At 46.4% G+C, this 21,181-nt stretch overlaps 2 protein-coding genes across 2 annotated transcripts; both read right to left on the bottom strand.

Moving 5' to 3' along the window:
* Positions 1 to 228: 228 nt before the first annotated feature.
* On the bottom strand, positions 229 to 7,194 carry LOC115807238 (PDZ and LIM domain protein 2-like). Its single transcript, XM_030768109.1, has 9 exons — positions 7,120 to 7,194; positions 5,019 to 5,170; positions 4,567 to 4,630; positions 3,973 to 4,127; positions 3,636 to 3,705; positions 2,923 to 2,996; positions 2,635 to 2,789; positions 782 to 866; positions 229 to 424 (listed from the first exon to the last, which is right to left on the bottom strand). Exons 1-9 carry the CDS (start codon positions 7,192 to 7,194, stop codon positions 229 to 231), a joined length of 1,026 nt encoding a protein of 341 aa, XP_030623969.1.
* A 2,636-nt stretch (positions 7,195 to 9,830) lies between these two features.
* On the bottom strand, positions 9,831 to 20,299 carry gpat4 (glycerol-3-phosphate acyltransferase 4). The gene is made up of 13 exons (XM_030768265.1): positions 20,248 to 20,299; positions 19,214 to 19,697; positions 17,113 to 17,182; positions 16,457 to 16,745; positions 14,959 to 15,033; positions 14,788 to 14,877; positions 13,836 to 13,929; positions 13,460 to 13,575; positions 13,241 to 13,296; positions 12,667 to 12,752; positions 12,107 to 12,235; positions 11,674 to 11,753; positions 9,831 to 9,942 (listed from the first exon to the last, which is right to left on the bottom strand). The coding sequence occupies exons 2-13, from the start codon at positions 19,379 to 19,381 to the stop codon at positions 9,831 to 9,833; spliced, it is 1,365 nt and encodes a 454-aa protein (XP_030624125.1). The 5' UTR covers positions 19,382 to 19,697; positions 20,248 to 20,299.
* Between the last annotated feature and the right edge of the window lie 882 nt (positions 20,300 to 21,181).

Below are 21,181 nucleotides of genomic sequence, written 5' to 3'. Positions count from 1 at the left end.
TTCCATAAAACACACTTCATATGCTGGCGGAAAGTCACTGTGAAGCTGACAGACAAAAGCAGTACTGCAGTCAAATCACGAGACCACCGCAGGGTTTGATGCAGTTCATAGCCTTCCCACTCAAGCAGCACCTTGGCTTAGAAAGCAAAGACAGATGGGGGTAGGAGTTTCTCTGACGGAGGATACAGAGCGGTGGACTGGGATACACGCGGGTCTCCTGATGAAGTGTCAGATCGCCTTTGAGACGCTTTGGAGTTTTTGGAGGCTACTTTCTGCCTGGTACCTCTGCCTGGCGTGTTTCCCACAGTACAGCTCTTCATCCACCCAGAAGTGCCCTCGCACCATCAGACTGAGCCCACAGTCCCGACAGGTGTAGCAGGCGACGTGCCTGTACCTGCCCTCCCTGATCCGCACCGCCTGTGTCCTGCACAGAGACCAAACGTAACAACATCTACACTCCATTACAGCATTACAGCATCCAGAGATGTACTTGACTGTTTTAAAGAACCGTTCAGTATAAAATAGACTGTAGCCCTGTGTGTGTGTGCGTGTGTGTGTGTGTGTGTGTATGCTGTAAGAGTGTGTGAGAGATCAGATGAGACTGATTTGGGAACTGTTTTCAGATTCTCACACAATGAAGTCTCCGCATCTCTCACAGGTCCGGAATCTGGCCCGCTGGGACCCAGTGGCATCACGCTGCAGTGAGGGAGAGGGTGACTGCCTCCCTGTACAAACACACACACACACACACACACACACACACACACACACACACACATACATAACCATAAGGATAACAGAAAAGGACTTCTTAATGAGCATGCTACATGAACCCCTTTGGCAGTTTGTGACATTTTGCAGGTGTCCTTGGCATCAGACAACAGAACATGAGTAAGCTTGAGAGTATGTTCTATAAATGGAGAAATTGTTTGTTTTTCATATGTCTGATATAAGATGGTAAACATTGCAATTACAGAGGCAGCTGCTTTCTATAACAGAAATGACTCTTGACTGGAGGGTTTTGCCATATGGATTTCAGCAAACAAAAGCTCTTTCAGCCTGAGTGTTTCAAGGCACAATCCAACTCTGAACCGAGGAAGTGCATGGCCGAAGACGGAGTTTAAAACAAAAAAGTGCAACAGCGCCCTCTTCTGGAGTGGTTTTGGTAACACAGTTTACATGTCACAACGGGTTGTGAAAACCCACAGTGTGTGTGTGTGTGTGTGCTCTTGAGGCAAGATAAAGCAAATCTAGATGAATTAAATTCATCCTACAGACCTGGCAAAATGGCTTTTTTTTTCAGTTTACTTTTTTTTTTTTTTTTGAGTATGCTGCTATATTTTCTCCAGGGCCTTTTACAAGCCTCGTCGTGTAAATATTTTCATGGAAAGACTCATCTTAATGACTCATAGCTCACATTTTCCCCTGCATTACTTGTTCTCTCTGTGATTTATACTGCCTGGCACTCCTATATGCCTGGGCTGTCCTGTGCACGTTTACTTTTATGATGTAAAATTCCCGACACTCTATGTAAGATATTGCTCAGCAGTTATTTTTAAGATACTTTGTCAAAAGGTGCATTACAGCATTACAAGTTTATGGTGCAACAGACCGTAACAACAGAGACCCACTGTGTTGTCACGGCAGAAGTATAGTTGTTGTGTTGATCATGGTTCATAGCATCCTAACCAGTAGCACTGCTTCTTCTCTCGCACTTTTGAAACCCTGGTCTGTTAGCACTGTTTCTGCCTGTGTCTGTCTGTTCTCTCTTTTATCTGGTCTACTACTGAACCTAGCTGCAGTACTTGTATCTGGTCTGATACTGAACCTAGCTGCAGTACTTGTATCTGGTCTGATACTAAACCTAGCTGCAGTACTTGTATCTGGTCTGATACTAAACCTAGCTGCAGTACTTGTATCTGGTCTGATACTGAACCTAGCTGCAGTACTTGTATCTGGTCTGATACTAAACCTAGCTGCAGTACTTGTATCTGGTCTGATACTGAACCTAGCTGCAGTACTTGTATCTGGTCTGATACTAAACCTAGCTGCAGTACTTGTATCTGGTCTGATACTAAACCTAGCTGCAGTACTTGTATCTGGTCTGATACTGAACCTAGCTGCAGTACTTGTATCTGGTCTGATACTGAACCTAGCTGCAGTACTTGTATCTGGTCCGATACTAAACCTAGCTGCAGTACTTGTATCTGGTCTGATACTGAACCTAGCTGCAGTACTTGTATCTGGTCCGATACTGAACCTAGCTGCAGTACTTGTATCTGGTCCGATACTGAACCGAGCTGCAGTACTTGTGTCTGGTCTGATACTTAACCTAGCTGCAGTACTTGTATCTGGTCTGATACTAAACCTAGCTGCAGTACTTGTATCACAGACAGCTCTTAAAGACTGCCTGCTTGTTTTTTGTTTTGTTTTGTTTTTGTTGTTTTTTTTCTTTTTGCTTCACTTAGAAGTTGCTATGGATACAAGTGTCTGTTAAATGAATAAATGTAATGTAATCATCAAATGAACAAGCTTTGTTGACTTAAAAGTGAAATAAATTGTTCAGATTGCACAGCTGTGGCAGGCATGTAACTAGCATTAGGCATGTTGTTTGGTTTTTGTTTGTTTGTTTACCTTTGGTCTCACGTCTGCACTCAGCCTCTAAGCCCTGTTCGAGCAGCCTGAAGGTGTTGGACTGCCTGGGCGCCGAGTTTTGGTTTTGCCGGATCTTTCTGAGATCCTCCGAGTCAACGGGCACATATCTCCACACTGGGGAGGCAAAGCTGACACTGTCCAGCGGAAACAGCGGTGTTAACTCAGTGTTAACCCAGTGTTAACTCAGTGTTAACTCAGACAACGTGAAGCTGATGGTGCTGCCATTGGTCAAGGCGATCATTATTGGATGAGGCACTGAAATCTCACCTTTTTTTGGTACTTTGAGGAGAAGTGGAGGCTGGAGTGGGTGGAGTTTGGTTGGTCACGGGGCCTCGTCCCACCTGTAAAAACAGGTTCACAAACATGGTGTTAATGGACACTACTGGGGGTGTTCCAGAAAGCGGGTTTCATGAAAACTCTGAGTTGGTTAACTCAGAGTAAGTAGTAAACCTTGTAATAGAAGAGCCCTATGGCTTCATTCTCCCAGCAAAACAAAGCCATAGGGCTCTTCTGTTAAGAGGTTTACTACGTGTTCTGAGTTAACTAACTCAGAGTTTTCACGAAACCTGCTTTCTGGAATACCCCTCTGGGCTATTGCTGTGTCCTCAGCATAGCTGCAGTTTAGAGTTTAAAACTAATTTATACCAGATTGAATCACACGGTTTCTTAAACTCAATTGCTGTGTCCTTGAAACCTGCATTTAAAAGCACACCTGCGTGAATAAAACTGCATAGGTAAACCATGCCATTAGCTTAGTTCTGGTTTGACCATAGGTTAACCACAACTCTCTGGTTGAACCACAGGTTAACCATAACACTCTTAGCTGGACAGTTGGACAGCTGACTGACTTAACTAATGAAGCTTTGAGAAGTTCTGCTGAGACCATATGATTACAAAAATGATACAGCTCCCATTTCAGACAGTGTATGAATATGAATATTCAGAATATGAAAACTCTTTAATTAGACAGACTCTCTTACCGCTGAAACAGGCATGGACTTTTTCTGCTGATAGATCTGCTTCAAGCTGGCTGAAACAGACTGCGGTTTGCTAAACAGGCACAGGTAACAGAATAACGGGTAAGACATTTTATTTCGATTCGTTACAGGTTGATATTTGATCTGATTCATTCATATGAGGCCTTTGACACTCACTGCTACCCTGATATCAGCAACACTCTCGTTTACCAACCCCACGAGCCTGTGACGTAATCTTAAAATTTAACACAGGTCTGCGACAGCGGCAGAAACACACGCGTGCTGTAAACACGTCCACACACACAGAAGCTGCAGCGGCATGTGGGTTTAGTGAACCTGCCTTTTGGCTCTGACAGGACCAAGATCTTCTGCTCTGGTCTTAGGTCTGATGCACGGCCCGGAGGACGAGACTACAGCCGCCGCCGTCTGTGGCACAGAGACAACAGAGGACGCGGTTCTCTTTCTCTCACTCCAGTTCAGGTTGCCCGGCAACACCTCCAGTCAAAACACACAAACACATTATCAATCACATTATCAGTCACATTATCAGTCACATTATCAGTCACATTATCAGTCACGTTATCAATCACATTATCAATCACATTATCAGTCACATTATCAAACACACTATCAATCACATTATCAGTCACATTATCAGTCACATTATCAGTCACATTATCAATCACATTATCAGTTACATTATCAGTCACATTATCAATCACATTATCAGTCACATTATCAATCACATTATCAGTCACATTATCAGTCACATTATCAATCACATTATCAGTCACATTATCAATCACATTATCAGTCACATTATCAGTCACATTATCAATCACATTATCAGTCACATTATCGATCACATTATCAGTCACATTATCAAAACAAGATTGGTTGTAAAGCCCCATCACAACACCACAGAGAAACTGACCTGGTCAAGGACTCTGAGCTCACAGGGGTTAACTCCATGTGTGTGTCTCACGGATGGTTTGGGTCTGTGGAGGAGAAACATGCTGTTAGGACCCCAAGCACAGCGGATACTGCAGGCATTTCAGACACACACACACACACACACACACACATATATATATATATATATATATATGTACACACACATAAAGTGATACAATATATCCCTTAGTAGGAGCAGATTCGGCCAGTCACAGTTTATTGTTTATTGTTTATTGTATTGGCCAAATCCAGGCCTTTTTGTAGCTTTACACAGTGATAAACCGAGGTGCAAATATCAATCAGTAACCAGTAGCGTGACAGGGACTAACCCTACAGCCGCTCTATGTCCACTGTGTTTATCATTTGTCATGGTAATCACAGACACGTTGGAATCTGGAATATGAAAGGCAGCTGGGTGTGGACAGCTCTCACCTGTCAATGAGAAGCCTAAGCTGACCTCTGGATTGCCGTATTTTCTCCTGAGCCTCCACGTTCAGCATCTTGACAGCGCTCTCGCCATTGATCTCCATGATAACGTCACCCATCTGCAAGCCTGCCACCTCAGCCTTACTGTCTGCGTTCACCTGCAGACACACTCAGTTAACCTTACTGTCTGCATTCACCTGCAAACACACTCAGTTAACTCAACCTTACTGTCTGCATTCACATGAAAACACACTCAGTTAACTCAACCTTACTGTCTGCGTTCACCTGAAAACACACTCAGTTAACCTTACTGTCTGCATTCACCTGCAAACACACTCAGTTAACTCAACCTTACTGTCTGCATTCACCTGCAGACACACTCAGTTAACTCAACCTCGCTGTCTGCATTCACCTGCAAACACACTCAGTTAACTCAACCTTACTGTCTGCGTTCACCTGAGAACACACTCAGTTAACTCAACCTTACTGTCTGCATTCACCTGCAAACACACTCAGTTAACTCAACCTTACTGTCTGCATTCACCTGCAAACACACTCAGTTAACTCAACCTTACTGTCTGCGTTCACCTGAGAACACACTCAGTTAACCCAACCTTACTGTCTGCATTCACCTGCAAACACACTCAGTTAACTCAACCTTACTGTCTGCGTTCACCTGAAAACACACTCAGTTAACTCAACCTTACTGTCTGCATTCACCTGAAAACACACTCAGTTAACTCAACCTTACTGTCTGCATTCACCTGCAAACACACTCAGTTAACTCAACCTTACTGTCTGCGTTCACCTGAGAACACACTCAGTTAACCCAACCTTACTGTCTGCATTCACCTGAGAACACACTCAGTTAACTCAACCTTACTGTCTGCATTCACATACAGACACACTCAGTTTACTTTACTTTCTGCATTCACCTGCAAACACACTCAGTTAACCTTACTGTCTGCACTCACATGAAAACACACTCAGTTAACTCAACCTTACTGTCTGCGTTCACATGAAAACACACTCAGTTAACCTTACTGTCTGCGTTCACCTGCCTGCACCCTCTTTTCACTCGACTTTACTGTCTGTATTCCCATCAGTGTCACTCCAACTTAACCACACATAAACCCCCAGCCTGTCCTGCATGTCGGCACACCTGGTCTAAGGTCTTACCTTAGAGATAGTTAGTGGCCCCCTGAAGTCTCTCCCCCCACGGACACGAAACCCCCACGGCGGCGGACCAATCAGATTTACTATAAAAGCCATTGGCACGGGGGGGTTTACACTGGGATCCAGCTACAGGATCCCCCCTCAGAAGAACACACCAGAAGTCTGTGATGCTTGCCCTTGGTGTGTGAGCGACCTGTGTAAGACCTGTGTGATTATTTTGAGAACTCAGACCACGTGTTAAGTGATGTACAGTTTCTAAAAGCGGACTTCACTGATGTTCTCCACTCATCCTGCACTGTGCAGATATGGAGGCACTGCTGGGGGGGAGGGACACCACCCAGCCACATCTGTGCAAGATGTTCCCTGCTGATTGGACAGCCTTTCTGTCAAAACATGTTGTAGACTTAGGAAAGTGTAAACTGCAACTGACTCTCCATAGATTATGACGATGTTTTGGACGGTATACTGTGAAATCAATGTTTGTATAATAACACGTGTAACACAGCGCTGCAGAAGTGTGTGATTTGAGTGGAGCAGTGGTCCTGGATCGATTCATCAGGACTCCCCTCTTCTGCCCAGTTCTGTTTCAGTCCAGCACTAGCACATCCGACTCTACTGATCAGCTCATCACCAACCCTCTGACTGACTGACTGATTGTCTGACTGACCGACCGACTGACTGATGAAGAGTTAAAACACACAGATGCAGGGCTGTGAGTTATGTCTTGAGAACCACTTAAATACTGGAACCTCTACTGCAGGGGTTGTCCACACCCAGTCCTGGAGGGCCAAGGTATTGCTGCTCAACTCCATCTGGTCTCTGATTGGCTGAAAAGCACATACACCTTTGTCTCAGGTAAAATCAGCAGGCGGCTAAGCGATGAGAACAAAACACATATCAGGACATCGGCTGTCCGGGACTGAACTCTGACCTCTGCTCCACTGGGTTTGAAAACTCGAGAGGACTTGCATACCTGCGCAATGACGCACGGCACGGTGTCGACCATATTAACATTCATGATGAGTAGATTTTTGATCAAAGTCCTCATTAAGTGTCAGTCAGTCAGTAGTGATGTAACAGTTTCTACATTCACGCCAAACTGTTTATTACGTGAGTTTGTGTAAAGCACACACAGAAACCCCTCCCTGAAATTCCAGTGGGCAAGGGTTAATGAACGCACACATACCATTTTCTCATTCATAACCGTATACTAAGAAGTTTGCATTACTGTTTCAAGGAGATATGAACATTTTTTGTTTGGCATATGGATCTAGCTGGCATTACATTTACAGCTGATTACATCGTGGGAGTCACACTGTTCACCTGATTTTTCATACAAGTCATCTCAGTGACCAGACGTTAACCAGTGTTTAAGTTTATATAGCGTTTAATGGTGTCATGGACTTATTTTGTTTCCTCACACACACACACACACACACATACTGCAAAATGACGTGTTGAGAGACATTCTGAGGAGAGATTTTGTGTCGGTGATGTGATCATGACATCTTACCGGTCTGACCCAGAGAACAGTGAGAACGAGTATGATGAGGTGCTGGGACCTGGAGCAGTAAGATGTAGAATCTGTAGGGATTTAATGTGGGACTGATCCCAGAGAGTCTGTAGGGCTTTAATGTGGGACTGATCCCAGAGAGTCTGTAGGGCTTTAATGTGGGACTGATCCCAGAGTCTGTAGGGTGTTAGTGTGGGACTGATCCCAGAGAGTCTGTAGGGGTTTAATGTGGTGGGACTGATCCCAGAGAGTCTGTAGGGGGTTAGTGTGGGACTGATCCCAGAGAGTCTGTAGGGGGTTAGTGTGGGACTGATCCCAGAGAGTCTGTAGGGGTTTAATGTGGTGGGACTGATCCCAGAGAGTCTGTAGGGCTTTAATGTGGGACTGATCCCAGAGTCTGTAGGGTGTTAGTGTGGGACTGATCCCAGAGAGTCTGTAGGGTGTTAGTGTGGGACTGATCCCAGAGAGTCTGTAGGGCTTTAATGTGGTGGGACTGATCCCAGAGAGTCTGTAGGGCTTTAATGTGGTGGGACTGATCCCAGAGAGTCTGTAGGGGGTTAGTGTGGGACTGATCCCAGAGAGTCTGTAGGGGTTTGGTGTGGGACTGATCCCAGAGAGTCTGTAGGGTGTTAGTGTGGGACTGATCCCAGAGAGTCTGTAGGGGGTTAGTGTGGGACTGATCCCAGAGAGTCTGTAGGGGGTTAGTGTGGGACTGATCCCAGAGAGTCTGTAGGGCTTTAATGTGGTGGGACTGATCCCAGAGAGTCTGTAGGGTGTTAGTGTGGGACTGATCCCAGAGAGTCTGTAGGGCTTTAATGTGGGACTGATCCCAGAGTCTGTAGGGTGTTAGTGTGGGACTGATCCCAGAGAGTCTGTAGGGGGTTAGTGCGGGACTGATCCCAGAGAGTCTGTAGGGTGTTAGTGTGGGACTGATCCCAGAGAGTCTGTAGGGGGTTAGTGTGGGACTGATCCCAGAGAGTCTGTAGGGCTTTAATGTGGGACTGATCCCAGAGTCTGTAGGGGGTTAGTGTGGTGGGACTGTAAAGTATTTAAAATGAGTGTTTATGCAGGGAAAAGAGCCAAACAAACAACGTGAATGTCAAAGGATGAACTTTAACATGAACAATAAAAACATCTTTAATGTATGAGATCATTTCTGTTAGGTTATCGATCAGATTGGTTTTTTTTTGTAAAAGATGAGTGAAAACAAGGAGCCAGAGCTCAAAGACCTCAAAAGAAAACCGACATCTGTCATTTCGTTTTTTCCCCCCACAGTGTTGAAACTTGGACCTCCAAACCAGAAACCAAAGTGTGGACCAAACAGGGTATTTGTCATAGCGTTAAACCCTTAAGTGTCAAATTAAAAGTCGGAATTGTTTCCAGAATTCAGTTCATAAAAATCACGTTTCTAGCACTTGTGAGAGTGAGAGACTGTTCACACGAGAATGTGTTAAAAAGAAAACATGAGTGTTTTATTTAAAAAAAAAAAAAAAAAGAAAGAAAAGCACACAGGAGAGGCAAACATCGAGCCATAGCTGCTACATCCTCACTGAACGCCACTCCTCTGGCAAACGTCACAAAAAAAAACCTCAACAGCCGAGTTCAACTCCGCTTTTCTCCGTTTCTCCTTCAGCGTTTTAAATAATCACCCCAAACTCTTCTTCTTCTTCTCTTCTCTTTTTCTTTTCTTTTTTCCCTTGCACCAAAAACATGCATTAACAGAAACATAAAATATGTCAGTCTCAGGAGTTGTAACAGAATCAAAGAAAAAACAAAACAAAAAAAGAGATATCCATCCATCAGATGAGACGTAACATTTGCTTGGATGGTCAGGTCTCTGAGGAAATGCGCGTAACTGCATCAGACGTGCAAAATGTGCCAACGCTCCTGAGGAACCTGTATTCCAGTGTTTCAGACCAGTTTGTGTCACTGGTGTGTGATCAGTTCTGTCTGTCAGCAGAGGCCCAGTCAACACCACAGGCCAGAGAGGAAAAAAACAAACAAACCCAAAAACGAAAAAAGCCCCAACACGCTTCGTCCATGGCAGCGTCTCTGTGCTCCAGTCCTGAGCGTGTGTCTACTGGTCCTGGGGTGTCAGACACCTGTCAGATGCACCCCGCCCCCCCCTCTCAGGAGCGACTGCGGTCCTCACTGCCCCCCCCCACTAACACTTTACTGTAGAGCCTCTGCTGCTCCTCCTTAAACACGTCCTTCACCTTCTCCCGTTTCAGACCGCCGTCCCTGCAGGAGAACACACACACGCCATACGATTTTAACACGAACATCAACGCACCACACAGTGAAGTTAAGTACACGACATAATAGTGTGTGTTAAGATCTCAGATCTCAGCCGCGTGTGTTCCATGTCTACATAATAAACAGGGGTGCTACGAGAACACAGCACACTGCAGTGTTGTGTTTGTACATGCATGTGTGTATACCTGTTTGTGTATGTGTTTGTACATGTGTGCGTATACCTGTTTGTGTATATGTGTTTGTACTTGTGTGTGCATACATGGTTGTGTATTTGTTGATGTGTTTGTACATGTGTGTGCATACGAGTTTGCATACATGGTTGTGTGTTTGTGTTTGTAATACGTGTTTGTACAGCCCCTTTCGCACATGCACTGCAACCCTAAAATAAATGTCTGAATCAGCCGACTCGGATTCTAAACGGACTTTATTCTACCAGCCCCCTAGTACAAACTCCATTTTCTCTCCGTCTGGGTCCATGTGTGAACAGAGCGGATTATACTCTGGAGTATGCACAGTGAGCAAGTGGGCGTGTTGATGCGGTTTCTAACATGCGACTGGCGCGAAACCTGAGGAATGCAAACATCCGAGGGTGAAGAAGAAGAGTCGTTTACATGTAGACACCAAGGAAAATGTCTGACGAGATTCTGTCAGTAGGGGTCGACGCTGAAATCGTCAGACAAAAGTCGGTAGCCTCGTCCGCCTTTTTCGATGTGTTGTAAACAAAACACTGCGATTTTCGCAGAGTTATTTTTTGTCATGTCCTGCTTCCTGTATGCTCTACCCAGGTGTGTCTGGAGTGGCTGGGAACGCGTCTGACACTAACAGTCTCCTGTTGTGTGCTACACGTGTGAAAGGGCAACTTTGGACAAAATGCAAACCTGATAGTGCATATGTCAAAAACAGCTTATGTCTGTTTGTGTAGGTGTTTGTATATGTGGTTGTGTGTTTGTGTACGTGTGTGTTATAGGTGTTTGTATATGTGGTTGTGTGTTTTTGTACCTGTGTGTAATACGTGTTTGTGTGTCTGTTTGTATATGTGGTTGTGTGTTTCTGTACGTGTGTGTGCGTCTGTGTGTGCGTGTGTGTAATACCTGTCTGTATATGCGGTTGTGTGTTTGTGTACGTGTGTGTAATACATGTTTGTATATGTGGTTGTGTGTTTGTGTACGTGTGTGTAATACATGTTTGTATATGTGGTTGTGTGTTTGTGTACGTGTGTGTGCGTGTGTGTAATACCTGTCTGTATGTGTGGTTGTGTGTTTGTGTATGTGTGTGTTATACGTGTTTGTGTGTCTGTTTGTATATGTGGTTGTGTGTTTGTGTATGTGTATGTTATATGTGTTTGTGTGTCTGTTTGTATATGTGGTTGTGTGTTTGTGTACGTGTGTGTGCGTCTGTGTGTGCGTGTGTGTAATACCTGTCTGTATATGCGGTTGTGTGTTTGTGTATGTGTGTGTTATACGTGTTTGTGTGTCTGTTTGTATATGTGGTTGTGTGTTTGTGTATGTGTATGTTATATGTGTTTGTGTGTCTGTTTGTATATGTGGTTGTGTGTTTGTGTACGTGTGTGTGCATCTGTGTGTGCGTGTGTGTAATACATGTTTGTATATGTGGTTGTGTGTTTGTGTACGTGTGTGTAATACATGTTTGTATATGTGGTTGTGTGTGTGCGTGTGTGTGTGTGTGCGTGTGCGTCACTCCCGGGGAGGAACTTACCATAACAAGTCCACCAGCCCTCCCTTCCTGGCGATGGCCGCCTTGACCCTGTTCGCAAACTGCACAGCATCCTCATCCTCCTACACACACATTCCATCCAGAAAGACAGGGAGACCAGCAAATGTGTAAACATCTCTGTGTGTGTGTGTGCGTGTGTGCATGTGCATGTATAAGTATGTGTGTTTGTCAGGGTGTGTGTGTGTTTGTCGGTGTGTGTGTGTGTGTATTTGATCGAGTAAGTGTGTTTGTCAGGGTGTGTGTGTGTATTTGATCGAGTAAGTGTGTTTGTCAGGGTGTGTGTTTGTGTGTATAAGTGTGTGAGTAAGTGTGTTTGTTGGTGTGTGTGTGTGTTCGTGTGAGTAGGAGCGTTTGTTGGGGTGTGTGTTTGTGTGTATATGTGTGTGAGTATGTGAGTGTGTGTGCGTGTTCTCACCTCTCTCCTCATAGGGGGAAGGTACCACACACTGCAGACGATGGCCCAGCTGCTCATCATGTGGAGCAGGTAGTTGACCATGCCGAACTTACTGCTGTTCCAGAAGGCATCTCCAAATCGAGGATCATACTACACACACACACACAAACAAACACACACACACACACACACATCAGTATTAAGCAAGCAGTGATAACTGAGGAAGAAAAGTAGAGGAGAGAAAGAGCGAGAAGAAGAAGAGAGAAGAAGAGAGAGAAGAAGAGAGAGGAAGTGAGAAAAGGAGAGAGAGAAGAAGAGAGAGAAGAGAGAGAAGAAGAGAGGAGAGAGAAGGAGAGAGAGAAGAAGAGAGAGAAGAGAGAGAAGAAGAGAGAGAAGGAGAGAGAGAAAGAGAGAAAGAAGAAGAGAGAGAGAAGAGAGAGGAGGAGAGAGGAGAAGAGAGAGAAGAAGAGAGAGAAGGAGAGAGAGGAGAGAGAGAAGAGAGAGAAGAAGAGGGAGAAGAAGACAGAGAAGGAGAGAGAGAAGAAGAGAGGAGAAGTGAAGGGGGAGCAGACTTCACTGACCTTAATGGCCACAGGGTAGACTGTACAGCCGATCTCGAAGCTGCCCTTCTTAAACATCATGACGGAGGTGTTATTTATACAGGTACCTGTGAGAGACCACACCACGGTGTTCAGCTGATTCACACACGTCACGCAAACGCACGCTGACCGCAACAACACACAGACACCACGCAAACACACGCACTGCAATGCAAACACACACTCATGACATGATCACCACTCACGACTCAGACACAGCTAAGCCTCTTTTTTTACTGGAACCATTAAATCCAGTCTGCAACAAGCACGGAACAGACATGGGACTCATTTCCCCTTTTAACCCAGTTCAGCAGCGGTCAGTTCCCCTGGCTCTGCGGCCAGTTCCCCTGGCTCTGTGGCCAGTTCCCCTGGCTCTGTGGCCAGTTCCCCTGGCTCTGTGGCCAGTTCCCCTGGCTCTGTGGCCAGTTCCCCTGGCTCTGCGGCCAGTTCCCTTGGCTCTGCGGCCAGTTCCCCTGGCTCTGTGGCCAGTTCCCCTGGCTCTGTGGCCAGTTCCCTTGGCTCTGTGGCCAGTTGCTTTGATCTGAGACACACTCACCCTCTGGGAAAATGAGGATGGGCAGTTTGGTTTGGTCGGCGACGTGGTCACTCAGCCTACAGAGATAGGAGGGAAAAGGTGTCAGTCATGTCAAGGCAACTGTGATTGGCCCTCACCATGCACTGATCTTAAACTCTACTTCACTCTGTTTCCCAGGTTAACATGGATAACAGTTTCAGCAAAAAAACCAAAACAGTGGAAGAGTGCCTGCAGGATTACCGTTTGGCCACTAGATGGCGGTCTTTGACCTCAGAGCGCTCAAACCAGATGTGAGGACAGGCCTTAACCATGGATCTCTGAATGACCCCCATCAGTCCACCGTGCACCTGACCTACCTGAAAAACACACACACACACACACACACACACACACACACACAAAGACACACAACATGATGACATCCCTGCAGAACTGCATGAACGGGCAAAACTGCTGTGTCGGCCTGTCCCATAAGCATGGATAAGATTGTGTCCTTTAAACAACCTGCACAGAACACGGATGCACACACACACATGCACACGTATGCATGCATACACGCACATGCGCACACACACACACACACACACACACACTCGCAAACACGAAAATCTCATACCATTGCATAGCAGCCGTCGCTGGCCAGGATGATGACGTCGATGGGGGACGTGTGATTGGCCACACAGATTCCTCCGTTTTTGGGTTTGTTCTCACTGTGAAGAGGACAGAGGCTGAAAAGCTGAAAGGCTGTTCCACACAACACTGTCATAGCAAATACATTCACAGAGAGATATAAACGCTGACCCAGGATCAGGCCAAGGAGAGGTTACAGAGGTCAGATTAACACACACTGCCTGCAAGGCTCAACACTCCGTCTGGATTATCTCACTGTCAGTAAATAAGGAAAGCGCCTGTCACATTCAGACCAAGGGTAAATAAACAGCTCAGTGACTGGGCCCTGTTCCAAAACTCCTTCCTGTCACATAACTCCTTCGCCTTGTGTCCTTTTCCAGTAAAGTTACTAAAATTCGAACAGGACTGAGTGTAACACATATCAAACAAACAACATACCAATTTGTGTAGGACAGTGATTTACCTGTGGTGGCAGAGTGTGTGTGTTGGTAGAGTGTGTGTGTGTGTGTGTGTGTGTGTGTGTAGGTAGTGCGTGTGTGTGTAGGTGGTGTGTGTGTGCGTGCGTAGGTAGATTGTGTTTAGGTAAAGTGTGTGTAGGTGGTGTGTGTGTGTGTGTGTAGGTGGTGTGTGTGTAGGTGGGGTGACTTACCTGTCGTGGTATGTTATGATGGCTATGAGAGCTCTTACACAGATGTGTAGGTAGAGTGTGTGTGTGTGTGTGTGGGTGCGCGTGTGTGTGTGTGTAGGTGGTGTGTGTGTGTGTGTGTGTGTGTGTGTGTGTAGGTGGGGTGTGTGTAGGTAAAGTTTGTGTGTGTGTGTGTAGGTGGTGTGTGTGTGTGCGTGCGTAGGTAGATTGTGTTTAGGTAAAGTGTGTGTTGGTGGTGTGTGTGTGTGTGTGTGTGTAGGTGGTGTGTGTGTGTGTAGGTGGGGTGACTTACCTGTCGTGGTATGTTATGATGGCTGTGAGAGCTCTGACACAGATACGATAACACATCAGATGTGCCTTCTGACTGAGCAAGTTCTTCATCCTGGACAGGAAGAGGAAAACGTTTCACTTCCTGTGTAAATGTCTGACTGTCTCGCTGTGTTGACGTCAGCAGGTGTCTTACCTTCCGTTTGGCAACAGTCCGATGATGGAGGTCAAGACGACCAGGAGACCAACCCCTGTGAAGGCCAACGTCACCCTAAAGACACGAGAGACAAAACCACAGGCCAACGTCACCCTAAAGACACCAGACAAAACCACAGGCCAACGTCACCCTAAAGACACCAGAGACAAAACCACAGGCCAAAGTCACCCTAAAGACACCAGACAAAACCACAGGCCAACGTCACCCTAAAGACACCAGACAAAACCACAGGCCAACGTCACCCTAAAGACACCAGACAAAACCACAGGCCAACGTCACTCTAAAGACACCAGACAAAACCACAGGCCAACGTCACCCTAAAGACACGAGAGACAAAACCACAGGCCAACGTCACCCTAAAGACACCAGACAAAACCACAGGCCAACGTCACCCTAAAGACACCAGACAAAACCACAGGCCAACGTCACTCTAAAGACACCAGACAAAACCACAGGCCAAAACTAAGACACTTCCACTCAACACGAACCCTATCCTCACAACAATGGCAACTCAACACGAACCCTATCCTCACAACAATGGCAACTCAACACGAACCCTATCCTCACAACAATGGCAACTCAACACGAACCCTATCCTCACAACAATGGCAACTCAACACGAACCCTATCCTCACAACAATGGCAACTCAACACGAACCCTATCCTCACAACAATGGCAACTCAACACGGACCATATCCTCACAAAAATGGCTATCCACCTATCTGTGTGTCAATCGCCACGGAAACATATTTAAAGAAAGAAAGAGTCCGTAATATCATGCGAATATTGTAAGAAATGTTGACAGACGAGTCCTAAAAACAAATCGGTCCTAAAACGGTGCTTTACCTAACCCTTCCTCCTAACTCCCAGTTCCCTGCGCGGTGTTTCTCTCATCCGTTTTCACCAGGGGCGCCAGCTCAGCTCAGCCCAGTGTATCGCCCGGGGGGGGGGCTGGAGCTTTATGGACTGGACTGAGGGTTGCCGTGCTTACGTGAAACACACCTCAGAGATTCAGAGAGACAACGGGCATTAAAATTCTGCCTCGGCAGCGAATTGCAGACATCTGCACTGGCGTTAACAGCCCCATGAAAACTCCGCCGCCGTGCCGTTTTCTACAACAGCACCACCCCCATGGCACATGAATGACTCTCCAAGAATAAGCTGGGGGGTTTTTTGGACATTTATAAACCTGTGAAGACAGGAATGACTGAGCGGTCTTTTCAACGCCAGGCATTCAGCTCCGTCTCTCAGGCGCATCAGCCTGTGAGGAGTCGTTCAGATTTAAACACTCCACCGTCCCCTTCGTACACGAATCCGCTTTAATCTCACAACAAGACTCCTCTGAAACTGCCCAGTCAGCCATGACTCCACCGTTCTGCTCCAGCGCTCCTCTTTCCATCCGCTCCCTCACCGCCCCCATCCTCCCACCGTCCCGTCTACCTGTTTGGTGCGTTTGTTTTGCGACTGCAGGCTGACCTGAGTGGGAGCAGCAGCCCGTATCGGATCAGCACCCCAAGGCCCCACAGCACCGTCAGACGGGCGCTGACGTGGTTGAAGTTGTAGTTGCTGCGGGTCAGGAGGTTCCAGGACTCCAGCTCCTCGGCCGTGAAGCGCTTGGTGACCTCGTCGTCCACGATGCTCTCCACGCCGCGCCGGCAGAAGTAGAAGATGTCGGACATGTCGAACTCGGGCTCGCCGCCCTGCCCGCTCCGCCGCATCTCCTGAATCTCCTGCTCCAGAGACGCCGGCTCTTTAGCAATGATCCCTGATCACAGACAGACAGGCAGAGAGAGACAGACACAGAGAGAGAGACAGAGAGAGAGAGAGAGAGAGACAGAGAGAGACAGAGAGAGAGAGAGAGAGAGAGAGAGAGACAGAGAGAGAGAGACAGAGAGAGAGAGAGAGAGAGAGAGAGAGAGAGAGACAGAGCAAGACAAGCAGAGAGAGAGCGACAGGCAGGGAGACAAATGGGCAGTGAGAGAGACAGACAGACAGTAAGAGAGACAGGCAAAGGGAGAGAGAGAGAAGGCATGACAGACAGAGAGAAAACAGAGAATGTAAATTCAAAAGCCAACAGAATTACCCTCATAGACTTTATGTGTTGGTGCTATAACGTATTTGCTCTATCTTACCATTGCTATAGGGTTTGTACAGGTGTTGATTCTTCTCTCTCGCACCTCTCTCCATCCTCAAAGTTGCCCACTGACCGAAAAAAAAAAAGAAAAAAAGAAGAAGACCATGTTAAACAAAGCTGCAGCCATGACTTCCTATTCACAAACCCACTGATACTGTTAAATAAGCAACGCCGACCTAGATTTGCCAAAGCATTTTTGATACAAAACAACTTAAAACAATTTGTATGGGATTGCCCAAAGCAAGTCCCACACACACACACACACGCACACACAACCAAAAAAATGCTGTCTGGTTTTAAGAGGCTGTTCTGGCTGGAATGTAGAGTTGGCAGGGAGATAATGTGTAACACAAGTCCTTTAAGGCTTTTGGGCATGGCACAGAGAGGGAGAGAGAGAGAGATCACAGAAGAAAACAAATGCCTCATCCGTTCACGCGATTCTCTAGGGGCGGGCTGTCACAGACTCTTGGGCCTCTCCTAAAAGAATGGACCGCGTTAAAGTCCTCAGAGTTCAGTGACCCGTGTCTGCGTCGGCCTATGTCGGCTCCCTCTTTTTACGGGCCTATAATCAGACATTAAGGCTTCTTTAAGCTGCCTTAGGCCAAGGGCTGCTACTGCAGTCCATGACGAAACGCACAGCACGGCGAGACGACCGTCACCTCCGTGGATGTGACGACTGAGTCACGCGCTTCTCACAAACATGAGTCAGAAATCAAACAAACAATCAAAAACAAACAAACAAACAAAAACAAACAAACAAACAAAAACAAGCCAAATCCTAACTCATCAGGGGGAAGTTAAGGGAATGAGGGAGAGACACAGTGGAAGCAAACGGCACAGTTGGCAACGAGTTTTCCAGGCCTCTGGGAGGACGACGGGGAGTGAACACGTCGAGCGCTGAAACACGCATCAACAGGACAGTGAGAAAAATAAACAGCCTCTTACGTAAGAGGTTAAAGGTTAGGGAGTAAAGGAGGAGGGGTCGTCTGGGGTTCACAGTGGAGCACAACGGGAGGTCAGGGAGTGCTCATCTCTCGGCCAGAGGACAACTCCGTAACTCGTTATCAGCATGTCTCTAACCATATCAGTCGCCTGCCTCCTCATTCCAGTTCCACCAGTCAGTTTACCGCTCACTCCAGTAACACCAGTCAGTTTACCACTCACTCCCACAACGTGCACCTATACACATTTAAACATCCTAAGACAGTGCGGAGACACAGGCGAAAACACCATCACATTTCTTCATTAAACTCAACTGTCTAAAGCTTCTGTGCACAGCCATCCAAAGAGGAAAAGGGAGGAATGTTAACTTGATTTCATCATCTGGTCTCCAAATCTCGCTCTGGAGGTTTTCTCGTTAATGAAGACATCCTGTAAGTGGCACACAGGTGAAAGAATTTGCATGCGTACGTTAAGTGAGATAACGGGCGGGGGGGGGGGGGTCACTCACACACACACATACATTCTTACTCTCACTCACTCATACACGCTGGACTCATGCCAAATTTCATCACTAACTCACTCTTACATACACACACACACACGCGCGCACACACACACACGCGCGCGCACACACACACACGCGCGCGCACACACACACGCACGCATCAACACTCTCCAGCTCATGGTCCCACACAACCTGTCATAACTCAAACTCAGAACAAGCAACTGTCATAAAACTGACGTGTTGGGAAACTGGCATTCTGCCAAACAGGCACCAGCAAAAGTAAACAAGTTTTATGGATGCCCTTCAAAATACTTCAAACAAATGCCAACCATTATAAACAGTGTGATGACAAGTGGCGCCAGGGGCATGCCCAGTGGGCATCTCTCCCATTCACACACACACACACACTATTCTCAGCTCAGGGCTGTTTTGGAGGAAAAGTGCTGAGTTCACAGTTTGTCTTTAACGTTGGCCATCAGAGAGGTAACAGGAGCCAGTGCTGTCTGGCTGTGGCAATCATCACAATAACACTATTCAAAATACACTCTCAGCAAGCGGCCCACGAGCCATGATAAAACACACACACACACACGCACGCACACGCACACACAAACAAACTTAGTCATTGTGACAAAATGACAATAGCACCCACCTCAAAGATCTTCAGCAACGTCTTCATATAGAGTCTGCGGATCCCAAAAGAAAGTCCGAATATGGCCGGGACAATGATGAAAACCAGCAGGAGCGTAATCCATACGGTGAAGGAGATGCCCAGTAGCATGCATAGCAGGTTGTCAAAGGGGAAGAGGTAGGAGTCCATCTCGGCGGCTGAGGTGCGACTTATCGGGTCGGGAGAGGTCGCTTCTGACTCTGATGTGACGCGGCTCCGTCCGGACCCTCTACAGCCCGAGGTTCTGAATCTGCCGTGAGTGCATCAGGGCTAACGGGCCGGCTAGGCGGGAACCGTGAAAGACAAAATCCATGAACCTAGGGATCTATATGGTTCCTTACGGACTCCATCTATGCTCATAACATCTAAGCTAATTTTAGCAGTCCTTTCAAAAAAAAAAAAACGGTGACAGTGGGTTCTGCAAAGCTCTCCTCCAGGAGACGCCGTGTCCTTCTACGTGCCAGGTCTAAAACAAGAAACACCGCTCATGAGCATCAGACAGTCACAAAGGAACGTTTATTAGTGTCATTTTAATTTAAGTGACAGTTCTTAAATATTAAGACACTAACGTGATGAATAGTCGGAAAAACACACATTTAGCCCTTGCAGGCTAAAACGTCTAGCTGCCTTAACTGCGTTAAGACCCGGGGAAGCTGGAACACGCTTTTGTTAGCATGTTAGCAGAGTGGTATCTCAGTAGCCAAACACATGGAAAAACAATTAGGTGGAGCTAACGGTGTGTTAGCTACACAGATCCGTGTACATCACAGAAAGCTAAATAGCCTCTCCGGTGTAAACCCGCCAACAATTACTAGTCTGTTTCGATACTATGAAGAGAACGTCTACAGCGCGATGTTGATTCTACCTAACAGAACTGTTAGGCACCCTAAAAGCAACTCAGACGTTAAACTGATTAATTAGTCTAACAAGCGCTCCAGCTACATGCTAAAGCTAAACCACTTCCAGTTATGATAGCTGTTACGTTAGCTAAGTCGAATCAGCAGCGGTTCACTTACCAGCTGCGTTAAAATCGCATCAGTGAGCGCTGTGTTGTCTCAGTGTATCGCTGATTGCGAAAGACACTTAGTTTATTACAGTATGATAACAATGACAGTGAGACCACGTCCAAAAGGAGCAGCGCAGGACGAAATACACTACCAGAATTCCCGAAATTCGTCAGCAGTTGCTGCAATGAGATACCCATTCATTTCCGGGTTACAACTCCTGTATCGCCCCGTCTGATCAGCGATGAATTCTGTGAAATTAGCTTTGAAACAGCAGTGTAGCCTTTACTGCGATGATTGTATCGGGGTTTTTTTTCAGTAACGTTAATAGACAGTCGGCTTAAAGATGCAATCTTTACCACTTACAGACCTGTGCATCTCTTTGGCTGCATCGGCTTTCATGGTTTCACACGACTTGTTTTCCTCCAATTATGAAATACAGTCACGGTGCAGAGTGTTCTTAAAATAATTTACACTAACCAATTCACTCACTCACTCACTCAGCTAAACTACTGGCCATAGCTACTGACCGAGGCGTCATTTTTTCTGCTGTCCAGGGTCCTGAAGAGACGAAGGTTCATTCCCTGTTCTGGAATCAGCCATCTCTTCGGGAAAATTGGAGTCTCCGATGTTTTTGCGGGAGTAAATTACTCACTAACAGAAAATCTGGTGGACTGAACATTACCTTAATTATGTCGGAAGCACGAGACTGTCTGCAACAACCTGTAAAACTTGGGTGGACTGTAACTTCTCTTAGTCCTGTGTAGTTCTTATAATTTATGTGCCTTTTAGCAAACAAATAGCGCGGTCTTATATCTCCTGAGGCATTTTGACGTAGCTTTTTTCGTCTCTGTGAAACCTTCGTTTACCACAGGCCGGCGCTACGTTCCCGAGAGTGACGCGTGCCAGCCTAGCAAAATTTAGGCATGACACACAAATTTTGTTT

The sequence above is a fragment of the Chanos chanos genome, chromosome 3 (assembly GCF_902362185.1).
Source record: "Chanos chanos chromosome 3, fChaCha1.1, whole genome shotgun sequence".
NCBI classification, from domain to species: domain Eukaryota; kingdom Metazoa; phylum Chordata; class Actinopteri; order Gonorynchiformes; family Chanidae; genus Chanos; species Chanos chanos.
This window is presented reverse-complemented; position numbering and strand designations above follow the sequence as displayed.

What these genes read in the sequence shown, in the direction of transcription:
- LOC115807238 (XM_030768109.1), bottom strand. Translation starts at nt 7,194, where the DNA reads ATGGTCGACACCGTGCCGTGCGTCATTGCGCAGGTATGCAAGTCCTCT. An exon ending in AGCTCAGAGTCCTTGACCAG is followed by an intron (nt 4,128 to 4,566) that starts GTCAGTTTCTCT and finishes TTTTGACTGGAG; the next exon opens with GTGTTGCCGGGCAACCTGAA. An exon ending in CCTCAAAGTACCAAAAAAAG is followed by an intron (nt 2,790 to 2,922) that starts GTGAGATTTCAG and finishes TCCGCTGGACAG; the next exon opens with TGTCAGCTTTGCCTCCCCAG.
- gpat4 (XM_030768265.1), bottom strand. Translation starts at nt 19,381, where the DNA reads ATGGACTCCTACCTCTTCCCCTTTGACAACCTGCTATGCATGCTACTG. An exon ending in GCGACGGCTGCTATGCAATG is followed by an intron (nt 13,576 to 13,835) that starts GTATGAGATTTT and finishes TGTGTTTTTCAG; the next exon opens with GTAGGTCAGGTGCACGGTGG. An exon ending in GGGCTGGTGGACTTGTTATG is followed by an intron (nt 9,943 to 11,673) that starts GTAAGTTCCTCC and finishes GTTCTCCTGCAG; the next exon opens with GGACGGCGGTCTGAAACGGG.